Source organism: Sphaeramia orbicularis, chromosome 12 (genome assembly GCF_902148855.1).
Source record: "Sphaeramia orbicularis chromosome 12, fSphaOr1.1, whole genome shotgun sequence".
NCBI lineage: Eukaryota > Metazoa > Chordata > Actinopteri > Kurtiformes > Apogonidae > Sphaeramia > Sphaeramia orbicularis.
The window spans coordinates 68,170,347-68,185,767 of NC_043968.1; the positions used below are offsets into that span (position 1 = coordinate 68,170,347).

A 15,421-nucleotide genomic window follows, 5' to 3' on the forward strand; every position below is an offset into this window, starting at 1 on the left:
ATGCATTCAGAGCAAACATGTCAACTTCGATGGCAGTTATGGAGCTAGTGGAGGAAATTTCGACTGCAATTGACAATAAAGAATATACTATAGGTGTCTTTATAGACTTAAGCAAGGCCTTCGACACCATTGACCATTCATTGTTGTTACAGAAAATGGAGAGATATGGTATCCGGGGCATTGCAAACTCCTGGCATAAAAAGCTGTCTCAGCAATAGATATCAATATGTACACATGAATAATGTAAATTCTGAAAGAAAAATGATAACTCATGGAGTATCGCCAGGCTCTGTATTAGGGCCCAAATTATTCATTATGTAAATAAATGATGTTTGGTCCTAAAAAGCCTTAAATGTACCTTATTTGCTGATGATACCAACCTCTATTGCTCCGGCACAGATTTAAATAAAATTTTAGATACAGTTGAAAAGGAGCTTGCCATACTATAGGATTGGTTTGATATCAATTCATTATCACTGAATCTTAGTAAAAACCAAATATATTATTTTTGGTAAAAGGAAAAATAACAAAAAAAGTCATGATTAGAATTAAGGAAACTGAAAATTAAAGAGCGTTTGCAACCAAATTTTTAGGCATTATAAATGATGCCCAGTTAAATTGGAAAGAGCATGTAAATTTTCTCAGATAAAAAATAGCCAAAAATATTGCTATAATGTATAAAACCAAAAACCTTCTAAATCAGAAATCTCTCCATATGTTGTTTAATTCTCTTGTTCTACCATATATCAACTCAAAAAAAAAAAAAGGCAATTTCAACTGTCAGTCAAACACAGTACTTAGCTCCAACAAATTCCCTTTTTAAAAAATGCCCCAAAACTACACGTTCTTGTTGACATGAACACTCTTACCATAATGTATAAAGCCATGACCATATGCTCCCCTAAAGTCTACAGGAGACGTTTGAGCCCAGGCAAAGTCACTACAATTTAAGGGGAACTGAAATCTTCAAGAAAATTAAGTGTAGAACAAACATATAAATTCAGTGTATCTCTGTTGGAGGGGTACACTTGTGGAATAATCTGGACCAAAACTTTAAAACGTCTTCTTCAATTTGTGGATTTAAAAGGATGTATAAATCCAGTATAACAACAAAATATAGAACTAGGGATGTCCGATAATATCGGCCCACCGATATTATCGGCCCGATATTGGCATAAAAATGTAATATCGGTGAATATCGGTATCGGTTTTTTTGCCTATCATTAAGACCGATAAAATAATGCCTTGATTTCACCGGCATTTACCGACGCGTAAATGAAGCATTGTTTGTAGCTGAAAGAAATGTGCAGTTTTCAAAATTGTACAGTAGAATTACCACACTGTAATAGACTCATGGAGGGAGGGAGAGAAAATAAATAAATATGGCATTTTTTCCACAACTTAACTCTTTCTCCGCCAATGACAAGATTTTCCATCACTCCATGTTTTCACTGTTTTACTGTAGTTGAAGCTGTTGCGGATCATGTGAATTACTTTCCTTAGTCCAAAAACAAACAATTAAGCAGCTTTTTCGGAAAAATGACGGACCGGGTTAAATGTTTTCGCACTGGAGTCTCCGTATCCCATGGCAACGGATCCAGCGGCAGTGACTGAATAAGGAAATGCAGACTGTGCAGGAACCGCGCGCAGTTTCAAAAGCCTTAAAGATGATTATGGAGACAGAGTCTGACAATTCAATATATGATGGAGCTACAGAAGAACCATTTAGAGACAGGAACGGAGAAATAGAAGGTGAGGGAGACGGACACGGAACACGGAGCGGCTCAGGTCCGACACGAAGTGTGTGTGTGTGTGTGTGTGTGTGTGTGTGTGTGTGTGTGTGTGTGTGTGTGTGTGTGTGTGAGAGTGGTGGTGGTGGGGGCATGGAGCGACACGGAGAAAATGACAGACAGGAGGAAGAGAGAAGAGACATTTATAGAGGACATTCAAGGAGAAGACAGACACACAGACATGGGACAAGACAAAGGACAGCTAGTGTTCATCTGTTAGAGTGAGTTCAGATTCAGACTGAGGACGCAGAACAGATTCAGCTGTATAATGTCAGCAGGGACACAGGTAAGACACTGTTTGATTTGGCTTTAGTATTAAGTTGAAGTATGTATTCTTTGCACAGACAGTGTTTACATTTTAAAAGCCTTGTTGCATTTGAGAATGCATCCAATGGGGCATCACAATAAAATTAAGCATGATGTGTTAATTCCATGACAGGAGATATGTGATGTTACCTAAAATTAGTTTAATATCCCACATATATCGGCAGCGATATCGGTAGATATTGGAATCAGAAATTAAGCGTTGGACAATATCGGCATATCGGTTTTTGGCAAAAAAGACAATATCGGACATCCCTATATAGAACATTATCCAAATAAGTTACAATCTAGTTATAGAAGAATGCAGAAAATAAGATATTATTCTGTATTGCCTATTTGTAATTAATTAACTAATTAATACAGACTATCATGATTAGGAGATATTATCACATTTATTAATGATTGTATTCGTAGCAAATAATCAGAGTGCATATAAATATTATAGTTCATATTAAAAAAGGTTAATTATGCAAAACTGATAGTGTGAAGTGACTAAAAAATGTATGTGAATGGTTTGTATGGATGCTTTGTGTTATTGTAAAAATATATGGAAAAAAGTGTGTTAAAGCAAAGGAAGCGGAATTAATTTAATTATCAGTTTGTAAAAAGGGGTGGGAGTCTATAAATTGTACTTCTTCCCACTCCTTTTTCAGCGCTGAAAAATTTTGTTTGACCATGTTGTATGCTTCTTTGTTATCTGATTCTATGTGCTCAAAATAAAACTACACTAACTAACTAACTCACTAATTAACTAAATGTTTGCTGGTGGTCGGAGGGACCGTTGGTGTGGATTGGCAGCCTCACTTCCATCAGTCTTCCCCAGGGCAACTGTGGCTACAAACGTAGCTTACTACGACCAGAGCATGAGTGATTAAATAATGGATCCAATGTACGTGCTTTTAGTATGTGTTAACAGAAACAAAATTTAATCACTAACATCTAATCTATTTTTATTATTATCATTACAGTGTTACTAGTAGAGCTGCAGCTATCCATTATTTTTATAATCAATTAATCTATCAATTATTTTCTTTAATTCGATTCAATGTTTATTTGAATAGGCGAAAAGAAATTGTGAAAATGACACGTTTGAAAATGACAACTTGTCCTTTATTCTAGAATCTGCTGAAACAACAACCAAAAAAAGTAACATAGTAAAAGGATATAGAAAAAATATAGAAATAACAACAATAACAGTATAAAAGCATATAGAAAAATATCTATAGATATATAGAAATAACAACAAAAAAAAACATAAAAGTATATAGTCTGCCTTTTTGTCCTCATCTCTCCTGAACTATGCTCCATGTTGTTTGTGTTGATCCTGGCGTCATGTGCGTCACAGTAAGTGTCCGTGTGAAACACAACAGTGGAACCAATAAATATAATTTTTTCTTTTATTCAGACAAGGAATTGTCTGAATAAAAGAAAAAATTATATTTACATAAACAGAAGACAAAATGAACGTCTTTAGCCAGTGGAACCAATGTTTAGTGGCAGCAAAACTAAGGAAACAAAGATTTGATTCAGGAAAATTGTAATTGAATAACTTTTATAAATTGATTTGAGACAATTAATCGTTGCATTGTTTCAGCTCTAGTTACAAGTAAATTCTAATAACTTTACTTAAACTTGTCTTGAAAAATTAACAGAATCAGCCACAATTTTTGAGTGTTTTCAAAATCTAAATGTTTTTATTTACAAAAAATATTTACAAAATAATGATGCTTGTCAGTGAAAAGGTTGAAAATCATTTCTTTGTATTTTTGTCAGTTAAACAAAGGCTAAAACAAATTCACAAATCATGGATTGAAGTTTTTACTGCATATTGGAAAATGTTCCAACCTTATTAGAAATAAATATGTATATCTAGGGGAGACCAGGGACAGCTGTAACATTTTTGACATTTCTGTCTCTAACTTTGAGCTCTTTTAACCTAGTGTCTTCAAACTGCTATGTAAACTACTGTAACTTCAAGTGTCTGTTAATAAATGACCTAGAAAATGTCTGTGCAACACAAATAGAAAATGCATGACTTAATCTCAAACACAAAGAGTGAAATGTTACAACTGACCCCATAGTCTGGGTCAGTTGTAACATACCTTGGGGTAAAATGTAACATTATAAAATCAGGGCCATGACAGTGACTTAAGATATTGACTGACTAATGGAAAGAGTTGGGTTTCATTTCATAAAGCTGAAAAAAACAATCTGGACCAGCAGTTGAAGTCTCATTCCATGACTTTGGATGTTTGCAGCCATATATTTCTGCAAACTGATATGCAAGTTCTCTCACCGGTAATGTTAATCATATAAAAAATGTTAAATATTTCCCTATTCAATATGTATTTTATATATTGCCACCAGTGTAACTTTCATAAATTCACCCTTACTTATCCTTTACCAGTTCTTATGTGCTTATCTCTCTGGGACACAGTCCATAGTATGTATTAGCAGCGCCTTTCAGATACTCTGTCAAAATCTTTTCTTGTTAATCAGTGAACACCTTTGTTGCAGAGTTGTAGCCTACTCATGAAAGTTCACTCGATCCCTGATCTTTGAACTTTTTCCTCCCTTTGCAGAATTTATACAGAATGACATGGTATATGCCATACAATTTTGCCACAGATCTGACTGACTTTCCATGGACCTTTACATCAGTGGATGCCCTCTTCAAAATGTCGAGAGGCACCCCCCTGTCAGTCTTTCTCTTCTTTTCTCTTCTCTAGGAATGTTAAAACTAAAAAAAAAAAAAAAAAAAAAAAAAAAAACAGTGGCAGGGTTCCCATGGTCATGAAATCCTGGAAAAACAATTGAATTTTAGCTTGGCATAAGTTGTAACATTTTAGAAAGTGTTACAATCTACCCTAAGCAACTTTGTTACAACTGTCCCTGAACGCATTAGTGATGAGCTAGCTTGCCTTACAGCTAGAAGCTAAAACATTACCACAAATAAACTGAATGAAAGATAGCTAAACAGACACATAATCAACATGACATACCTTTAATGAGTCTAACTATAAAGCAAACCAAGTAATCACAAAAGTAATTTGAGCAAAAATAATTACTTTCTTACCACAAAATTATGTTTTCCCTCACAAATTTTGATGTGTCTGCCTCACGGCACTACAGCTTCCCATGTGGACTAAGGACTAAACTGAGCATGTGCAGAATGAATCAGGTGAGTCCTAACTTGTTCCTGACTGGAGCAATTGCAAGTGTTACAACTGACCCATGTCACTACTGTCCCTGGTCTCCCCTACTAACATTTCACTGTTACCAAATGTCAACACACCTGAACTGGTGGTGGATGCAGTGCAGGGGCTATGGTGATAAATTTCTTCTTCACTGGTCCATCATGAAGCGGGGAAGTTGGCTGCGGTGGAGGCTGGGACTGCAGTTTTGTTTTCAGACTGCACACAGCAGACTACCGTAGAGAAGAGACAAAGAAAAGACACAACATTTTATTTACACTGAGATGGTCTTTTTCATAAACACATTTCTTTGTACAGTCTCATCATATGATGTGTAACTGTTCACTAACCTGAACTGACTGTGCAGACCAAACAACCGGAGCCATAACAAATGTCCTCCTCACTGCTCCATCCCCAGACAGCGAGGCAGTTAGCTGAGGGGCATGCTGGGATTGGGGCTGTGGTCTGCTACTGCTTGCCTCAACAGCTGAAAGGACTGCTGTTTGAATAACGTCTGCCTACAGTTAAAAACAGAACTTCAGCAAAAGCACAATATTAGTGACAGTCCTTACTAGTATTGGTGTCAAGACACATGAGCTCTAAGTGGATGGAATGAGAACAGCGATACAATAAATGTGAACTAGAGGTCAGCCAACGGTGGATTTTTAGTTTCACATTCATCAGTGTTCATTGGCCATTTAAAACCGATCACCATCTTCCAAAAATCAAAACACACCAAAAAAGTCAGAGCCTAAAGAAAATACCAACAAAATAGAACAAAAAATATTTCAGCAATTTTTAAAACAACAAATAACAAACATTGGCCTACCACAAAATATAAAAAAATTGACCAGTCCTGATAAAATGGGTCAGCATATATATAGTGTAAATAGGAAAGTGCTAGAAAAATGGAACAAAATCACAAAAATAAAATTCTAAAAGAATATGGACATGTATGTAATCATAAAATAATATAAATGTGTGCAAAAATATGTCTGTCTGGTGATCTGTTTCACATGTCACATGACACTGAGCATAAATAGATACAGATACATGAACTCTATTGATCCCAAATATATGTCTTACATATATGTTTTCATTGTAGTTTCATGCCCCCATTTATTTTATTTTATTTAATTTTATTTAACCTTTATTTAACCAGATTGGTGGAGTCGAGATCATAATAATTATAGTTTTCAATAATAAAATATGCTATAATAATAAATGCATCTGCAAACACAGAAAAAAACTCATACAATCAATTGAAACATTTACAGACCAACAGCCTTGATTCCAGAAATTTCACTTTCTCAGGACAAATATGATCTGATGTCGGTCGGAGCAGTAAAATAATTTCATAATAACCTATACATAATGACAACTCCAAAATTTTCTCTTTGCTTAGTGTAAAAAAGTAAAATTACAGGAAAAATTTTTATATTTCCAAACTATTTTTCACAAAAAAATGTGAATAACCTGAACAAATATGAGCATAATGAAATGTCTTTAAAGAAGTAAGTGCAATTTTAATGATATTCTGCCTTTGTGTATTTGTAGATGCACTGTGATCTGCAAGTTGTAAAGTACATGCTTAAATGATAAACTGAGGCATAGTTTTGTTTAAATTGCACTTATTTTTCTTCAGTAATTTCAGGGTATCTGTGGTTGTTTATGTTATTCACATTATTTTGAAGGATACTTTGCAGATGTAAACATTTTCATAATGCTTTTTTACTTTTTTCATTCTTATTATTTTACTGGTCTGGGCCACATGAGATCATATTGGACACCCCTGCTCTAGAAAATTAAGAAAGTTACTTTGCTTTTTGAAATGAATGAAGGAATGTTAAAAAGTCATTCTGTTTTTTTCTAATTTTATACATTTCATGTGTCTCCCCCTGCTTTCCCCCTTCTCCCCCAATCTCTCTCTCTTTCTCTTCCTTTACCCTCTCACTTTAACCCCAACTGGTCAAGGCAGACAACCATCCTCCAGGAGTCAGGGTCTGTTCAACGTTTCTGCCTGTTAAAAGGAAGTTTTTCCTCACCACTGTCACCAAGTGTTTGCTCCTGGAGGATTCTGTTGGGTTCTGTAAAACTGGCTTGAGAGTCTGGTTTCAACCAGCTCTATATGTAAAGTGTTATGAGATAACTTTTGTTGTGATTTGGTGCTATATAAATAAAATTTGATTGATTGATACATTTGACACAGCTCTATCCTCAATGAACACATGATTATTAACCTCTATTTGTCCCTTTAATCCAGTGCAGAATTCACCATATCCTTTTTTAATCTTTATAAGGGATAGTATATTCCCTCAAAGTCAGTATTTCCATTTGCGAAGCCTTATTGACCACTAATGGAGCCAAGTTCTGCCAATTGTTCTTGAAATGCTGTATTAGTCTATTTCTAGAGAAAATTATGAAGTAATGGCTGATAAATGGGGAAAATATTAAATAATAATTAAATACTAGCAAAAGAGACAAAAGCATTGTTACTCAGTAGTGTGCTTCGGCCACATTCTGCCACAGTACAGGTGCTGTCAATCTGATTCTAAGGACTGAAGACTATTATTGGACTGACATGGACACGGTAACATTCAAGTGTAATCCTAGACAAATATGATTTGTGGAAAATGAGAACATTTAACAATAAGACTTGACGTGATGGAGATGAAATGAGACAAACCTGTCTTGGTTCTGAACCCAGAGCTGGAGTTGCAGAGTCTTCAGCGGCAGAAGTCTGAGGCTTGAGCTGGACTTGGCTCACACACTCCTGGAGAGGTGACGCTGACTGGAAGCCACACAACACACAGTCACTGGGATGGCAGCATGTGAGGTGTTGGTGAAATGTGGGATTAAAAACTGATCTGTAAATGTAATATAAATACAGTATATCATATCATCATCATATATGCTACACACAGATTGTGATTATAGCTACTTTTTCCCCAAAGTCTGTAATTCAGAAATTCAGTAAATACATGTTAAAGTGAAAATCAAAACCCCCGATTTCAATCTTAACTGCCCCTCTCCCACTAAATATCAAAGCACCTGAACTGAACTCAAATTTGGTGGTCCAAAATTCGATTAAGATCTGGAGTCAGTTCAGAAAACATTTTAATTTGACAAATATATGTAGCTTCTCTCCAATAATGTTTAATCATCTTTGTGCACCATCTCAAATAGATGAGGCATTTTAAGTTTGGCACAGAAGTGGCTTGGTCTACTCTCAAGATTTCTTCACTGATGATAGCTTTGCATGATTTAAATTTCTATGTGAAGATCATAATTTACCAAAGTCTCATTGCTTTAGATATCTTCAGGTTTGGAGTTTTGCCTCAAAATTTTTCCCAAGGTATCCATCTCCACCTTCTAAAGACCTACTGTATTTAGACTTAATGTAAATCCACTCAATAAAAGAACAATATCAATAATATAGGCATTAATTCTGAATACCTGGAAAAATACCATGCAGCGTATACACAGATCTTCTCTCTGTATCAGACATGGCATGATTTAGTTTAAGGTGGTCCGCCGGTTGCATTATTCTAATGACAGACTGTCTAAATTATACCCTAATGTTGCACCAAACTGTCCTAGATGTCCTGTTTCTTTGGGACACGTGATGTTTTTGATGACCTAAAATTGTCCCGTCTCCACAAAAATGCAATTGCCTTTGCATTGTTGCATGCCCGCCGTCTGATATTGCTGAACTGGAAGGGTAAGAACCCTCCTGCCTATGTTCATTGGATTAGAGAGGTGATGTTGGGATTGGACCTGGAAAAAAATTAGGTATACAATACACGGGTCGGAGGATAAATATGACAGAACCTGGTAACAGTTCATAACTCATATCAAGAGCCTGCCTTTTGCCTGACTCCTTGTTTTTACTTAATGTATTTATTCTTCTTTCTTACCCTCTCTTTCACTGCCATCCTAGTCTTCTTAATGTCCAAACTCTGCTGGGACTTTTTTCTTATGTCAGAGATCCAGAATGTTGGTGGTATGACCAGAATGATCAACAGATTGGTTTGAGTCTTTTATTTATTTTTTGGTCTGTCTGTTTTTTGTACTTGTATATATTTCTTTTCTTCTTTTTAACCATTTGATACATTTATGTTAATGTGGATGCATTTGTGGGGATGCCACCTGGATGGGGGGGGGGGGGGGGGGATTCACAACTTTTGTAAGAAATGCCTTAATGATGTCAATGTTGCTGAAATTAAGTTGTTAAAAAAAATTGAAAATCAAAACATGATGAGAGATAAAAAAAGAAGTGCAATACTTAAGTAAGGAAAATTATGGCATACTGAAAGAAAGCTGATTATGTTGTTTAGTTTAGACAGTTAGTCCTTGAGTTATTAAAAATATGAGATGAATCAGTGCAATGGGTGGAAGGACGGAATTTAACAAACATCAGAATAAAAACAAAACTTTGTTTTAGGCCAAATAGATATAGGCCAATGGAATGGTCGAAATTAAGTAGAATATTAAGTCTTGCGATGAAGCAGGACAGTGTAGTTATAGTGTAGTTTCATAAAGGTTGGGCTGAACTACTTAAATATTAAAGATTTTCTGGTTTCTCTGCTCCTCTTTGAATATTTTTGGGTTGTGGACCAAATACATCATATGATTCAAAACCAGCTGGTGCTTTTTATCATTTTACAGACCAAAAATCTAATTGATTAATTGAGACTTGGTTTAGCAGCTTCCTTAACTCTTTTCTGTTTTTATGTAGGTTAAATGGAGATGCCTGTAGTCAGACATCATGTGATTTTCCAGGTACGACAGATTTTTGTCAAACTGTCACAGAAAAAAATAATCTTCACCCTCATATTCTTTCTGAGGTCAATTTAACCCAGTGTTCCTTGTTTAACATCTCCAGTTAAATGTTTGACATAGTTATTTTTTCTTCATATTTAATGATTTTTCTTTTAGAAATGAGGGGAGAAAAAATTAAATTAATTTGATGAAGTGTTTTTAATGTCCTGCACATATTCTGTTTATGTCAGTGTTCTTTGGGGTCAATTTGATCCTGGGCTCTTTTCGATATACAACACATGAGAAATGTCAACATTTTATAAATATCTGGTTATTTTAGATGACACTGAGATCAGCAGAACAGGATATTTTAAAACATTCAAAAAAGTGTCCTCAACGTTATGGTTGTAGTCAACTGATAGTTCATATGACATAAAGAAGGATTAAATAAACTGTATGTATAAGTAATAATTTTATTGTGAGTATATAATATTTACGTCTTAAATTTTCTGAACCATTTCTGTCTGTGCTCTTTCTTCATGGTCTTATTCCTTCACCTCGCTAAACTAAACTGAACTAAAATGACCTCAACATAAATGTTTTCCATGAGTGATGATTTTAGTTTACAGTGTTTAAGTGAGTGGTGGACGACTGTTCAATTAATTAATGACTATTTTAGAAAAAAATATCTGAAGTCTGAATCCAGCTTTATGAATGTGAATATGTTCTGTTTTCTTTTCTCCTCTGTGACAGTAAAGTGAATATCACTGGGTTTAAGCATTTCATATTGGGCTTTGAAACATTTTTTCACATTTTACTAAGATTTTTGAACAAACAATTAATTTATTAATGGAGATAATAGTTGACAATGGAATTAATCAAATTCTTAGTATTTGCTTTATGAACAATATATAAAGACTTTATTCCTTAAAGACCTACAACTATTTTTGTCACAACTTCTAAATGATATTTTTCCCCCCCCAAGTTATTTATCACACACTCATAGTAAATTCAGAGGTTATAAGATCAAATCAGAAAACAATGAGAAAAAATTGACCTTTTCAACAAAATACGCCATTAACTGAACATAAGTGAAAAAATGAGATAAGGTCAGCACAACCTGTGAGCTCCCAAAAAATTTATTATTTATTATAAATGTAATTTATGAATTACTATTTCATTTTTTTTTTCCATCTAGTTTTGGGGGATCCTGCACACCTTTCATTTTCTGGATGTGTGTGTCGATTGCCTCTCTTCATTAACTGAACATAAAGCAAATATCTCCATCCACTGTCATTTATCAAACTCCATGGGATTTACTCGTGAATCAATGTTGAGAAAGATGATGTTTCCATGTTCACTACGGAGTCTCTGAACGTCCAAATGGGTCATATCTGATGACTATGAAAAGATGACAAACTGTATTTCACATCCATTATTTACAGATAAGATTAGTGAATCAACAGGTATTAAACATTTTAGATCAGTAGATGCTTTTGGTTGGTGGAGGATGTTTTGTTCTTTATGGGTTAAAACATCAAAAACTCTTTCTTTCTAGTGTTAGGTCAATCAGTGAGACGTTAATGGTGATTTGCATATTTTTTTCATAATGTAATTAACAATGGTTTTGCCAGAGTCTAATTTATTTAAATGTTTATTTAGTCAACGTCATAAACATGACTTATCTGACACAAAAACTTGAGTATTCATACTGATTATTCTAATCTACTGGAGGATTAAACTGCTGGGATCAAACTGACCCAAGGAATAAAAGATGTTGACAGCATGGTTAAGTATAGATGGTCACTGACAAGATATCTGTGACTCCGTCTGCAGCTGTAGCCCTTCTCTCTCTCTCTCTCTCTCTCTCTCTCTCTCTCTCTCTCTCTCTCTCGCTCTCTCTCTCTCTACCCTCTCTCGATAACCCCAACTGGTCAAGGCAGACGACCATCCTCCAGGAGTCGGGGTCTGCTCGAGGTTTCTGCCTGTTAAAAGCACGTTTTTCCTCGCCACTATCACCAAGTGTTTGCTCCTGGAAGATTCTGTTGGGTTCTGTAAACTGGCTTTAGAGTCTGGGTTCGATCAGTTAAAGTGTCATGAGATAACTTCTGTTATGCGCTATATAACTAAAATTTGATTGACTGATGTATCCCACTGCAATATGTATAAATACTGATTTCGCTTGATTTTCAGGACAATAACTTGTGAACGCACCTCGGTGGAGTCCACACTCTGTCTGGCAAGAGTCTCATTCCCGATAACGATCCATTTTCGGACGTGGCCGTCATCGGTCTCAGGTGATCTGATGCACCTTTTAGTTGACATAGACTTGACCAATGTGCCGATCCGTTCCACCTCACTCGAGCTCCGGTAGTATCGGTTGAGCAGCGTCCTGCAGGAGCTACACACCGCTATCACGTCGTCTGTGCAGCTGACGGCTCCGGTGAGCTCCTCCAGAGCTAAAGTATAGGCAGGCTTCACCTGTAGGGCACCGATGATCAAGTTATGTTTGTCTTTTTTTCCGGGAAAAGTGTTATCGCATAATCGACATACGTCTTCTAGTGTTTTTTGTTGAGGCTCGTCTTCTACTTTGATTATTACAGGCAGCTGGCCTATTTCGTTTTGTACGGATTTAGCCATTTTAGGCTCGCTCACCCTAAAACAAGTTTCCTCCCGGACCTATTTTGCAAAAGCACCATAACTGCGCCGCCCTCGTAGACAACAGAGAAATGGGATTTAACGCCTTACATGTGTCTAAATTCCCACGAAATAATACATTCAGTCAAAAATAAAGGCTTATTTCAGGACACGATTCAAATAATCTTAGAAACATACAATTTTCAATGTGTACTTTCTTGTATCGAGCACAGATGGATCCGTGGTTGTTGTTTTACGTAGTAAGGGGGACTTTAAAACTGTGACACGCGGAGAGCGGAAGTGGCTTAAACAGCAACAATAGATATCAGTGGCGACTAGAATCACCAGCTAAATAACTAGACCCTGTGGAGACAACACGACTTGGAAGTCCATCGCAACCGTATGAAAATAACGGCGAAAGGGAATAAATTCGTGCATTTGTAAATAATGCAAAGTTAGAGTTTGCGCTGTTTCTTGGATGAAGGGTCGCTAATGCCAGTCAGCTGACAGCTCAGCTACCGTAACAGTGTAAACAGCTGAACTCTTAGCCTGGATCAACGACGGTATTGTAGCATTAAATAATGTCCGGGCCGAATGGAGATCCCAACATCTCAATCGAAGAAGGTATAATCAATGATGAAGATGAATTCGGCGACGAAGGTAACGAACAGTTCTGTCCATTTTAGTCAAATGTGGCTATTGATTGTAAAAGTGGAAATCCATTGTCAAGTTGACTTCCATTTTGTTGTTTAGTTTCTCTTTCAGTGTTTTTTGTGCTTTAAATTAATGTGTGCGACCTGCAGACTAAGAGTTTACTATTTATCAGCATCAAGTGTTTTCAGTAAGCTTGTATAAGTTGATGTTCTTGTAATTTGTTTGGCTGAAAGTGATGAATGCTGATGACTGGTTTAACACATTTGGTAACAGGACAGGGCGGCCACCGGTTTATAAAGTTAGTAAAAGCCATCCATTCAACCCCATAACTAAATCAAGTCAATACATTTAAAAAAGTTAATGTGTTTAGATTTTAATACCATTTATCCTTTATTTGTCTGTCATGTTCTTCTGTGTTCACATATTTATATTGATGATATTACCAGTCTTTTAACCTACTAGTTAACATGAATCTTTTTTTTTTTTTTTTTTTAACTTTACTTTATCTGCACTTACAGATTGGCAAAATGGAGGTGGATCTAATTCGCTCTGATATTTGTTATAGTATAAATTCACCTGGCAGGGCACCACCTGTATGCTCTTTGCCTTCATGCTTATATTTTTCCATTTCAGATTACAGCTCATTTTCTCATCTGCTTCTCCACAGAGTATGCTGCTGTCAACTCTATGCTGGATCAGATCAACTCCTACCTCGATGACCTAGAGGAGAGGAATGATGCGCTCAATGGCAAACTTGTGGAACTGCTGGAATCCAACCGGCAGGCCCGGTTGGAGTTCAGAGCCCAGCTGCTTGGTTCTCCTTCAGCAGAGGAGGAGCAGAATGGCCCTGCTGGCACAGACTCCTCTTCAAACAGCAAGGTGGACCAGGAGGAGGATGACTCTGAGGGCTCTCAGATGAAGGACAAGAGCGAGTAGACCAGTAGCTTTTGTTCATCAAAATACACATGGAATGTTAAGTAGGACTGACTCCACTTAAAACTACTGTATGTTGGACTAGTGGGTCCTGATCTGCATTAATATGCATAAATGACTCACTGCAGTTGAGTCTCTTGTCACCTGTGGTCTGCTGATGTTTGTAATTTAAGCTCTTAATTTCTTTCTTAACACACCATTGTAGATCTGTGACATTTAAGTTTTTGTTTGTTGAACAGTTGCTCTGTTAATTCTTGTTCTGGTCCAGTTAGGACATGAAGTTGAATCCTTAAGCCAGAAATACAGTACATTTTTTAAAGATTCAAATAAGACTGAATCAAGTTTTACACACATCATAAAACATGTCCAAATAGAGGATCAGGTCCATGATCCTGTACCAGTAGGTGGGATTACCAAGGTGTTTTTTTATTGAACACTGGCAACCCAAGGTTTCTGATTGTAGTTATGATTATGTTCTCAAAAGATGGGAGGACTTGGTACCCAGTGACCATTCGCAAACACTGACAGGTCCAAAGCAGCTGATTTCTCAAAAGAAAAACAAACTCATTTTAAACAGCTACAAGCAATTAAAAAATTTAATATATGCTAAAAAACACTACAGCAGCAGCTTAAGTCTGGAAGGAAAGCTGTCAACAAACTGTCTACTGTGTTAGTATGTGAGGTTAATAGTTTGATCAATATCACATAATTTAGGAATCATTATATCTGATGGAAATTACAGTAGTGTATTAAGTTAATGTGATCTTAAATGTATTATGATCTGTTATCTCCATATCATCATCACCTGTCCTGCTTGTGACTTGGTCTGTTAAACTGGGGAACTTGAAACTGTCAAATGTATTTCTGGCTTAAGATCAGTTTAGAGTTTACATCAGACTCTTTCTAGATGTACAATGTGTAACTATTATGTTTCTTCCCTTAAAGTAAATATGCAACATTCCAGATGTCTACCAGAGTGTTATAATATAATATAATATAATATACATAGGTGTGATTGGCAAAGGACAAAAAAGCAGGAAAATATACGGTGCACCTACTAGGGGTGCAACAGTACAGGTAGCCCACGGTATGGTCCTTACTGCAGATTTTGGGCCACGGTTTGGGTTT

At 36.1% G+C, this 15,421-nt stretch overlaps 2 protein-coding genes across 5 annotated transcripts in view; one reads left to right on the plus strand and one right to left on the minus strand.

Annotated features, from left to right (window-relative positions):
- The window catches only part of surf2 (surfeit 2), a 33,566-nt gene extending 20,713 nt beyond the window's left edge, over nt 1-12,853 (minus strand). The window contains exons 1-4 of one of the 4 annotated variants that reach the window (XM_030148542.1): nt 12,284-12,847; nt 7,995-8,099; nt 5,659-5,826; nt 5,410-5,541 (exon numbers count right to left, since the gene is read on the minus strand). In XM_030148542.1, the coding sequence (XP_030004402.1) occupies nt 5,410-5,541; nt 5,659-5,826; nt 7,995-8,099; nt 12,284-12,709 (831 nt within the window). In that variant the 5' untranslated portion in view covers nt 12,710-12,847. Of the gene's footprint in view, nt 1-5,409; nt 5,542-5,658; nt 5,827-7,994; nt 8,176-12,283 lie in introns of all 4 variants that reach the window. The other 3 variants (XM_030148544.1, XM_030148545.1, XM_030148543.1) reach the window with 3 other exon arrangements.
- Nucleotides 12,854-12,980: 127 nt separating this feature from the next.
- bbln (bublin coiled coil protein) lies at nt 12,981-15,262 on the plus strand. The gene is made up of 2 exons (XM_030148573.1): nt 12,981-13,366; nt 14,028-15,262. The coding sequence occupies exons 1-2, from the start codon at nt 13,288-13,290 to the stop codon at nt 14,294-14,296; spliced, it is 348 nt and encodes a 115-aa protein (XP_030004433.1). The 5' UTR covers nt 12,981-13,287; the 3' UTR covers nt 14,297-15,262.
- The last annotated feature ends 159 nt before the right edge of the window (nt 15,263-15,421 follow it).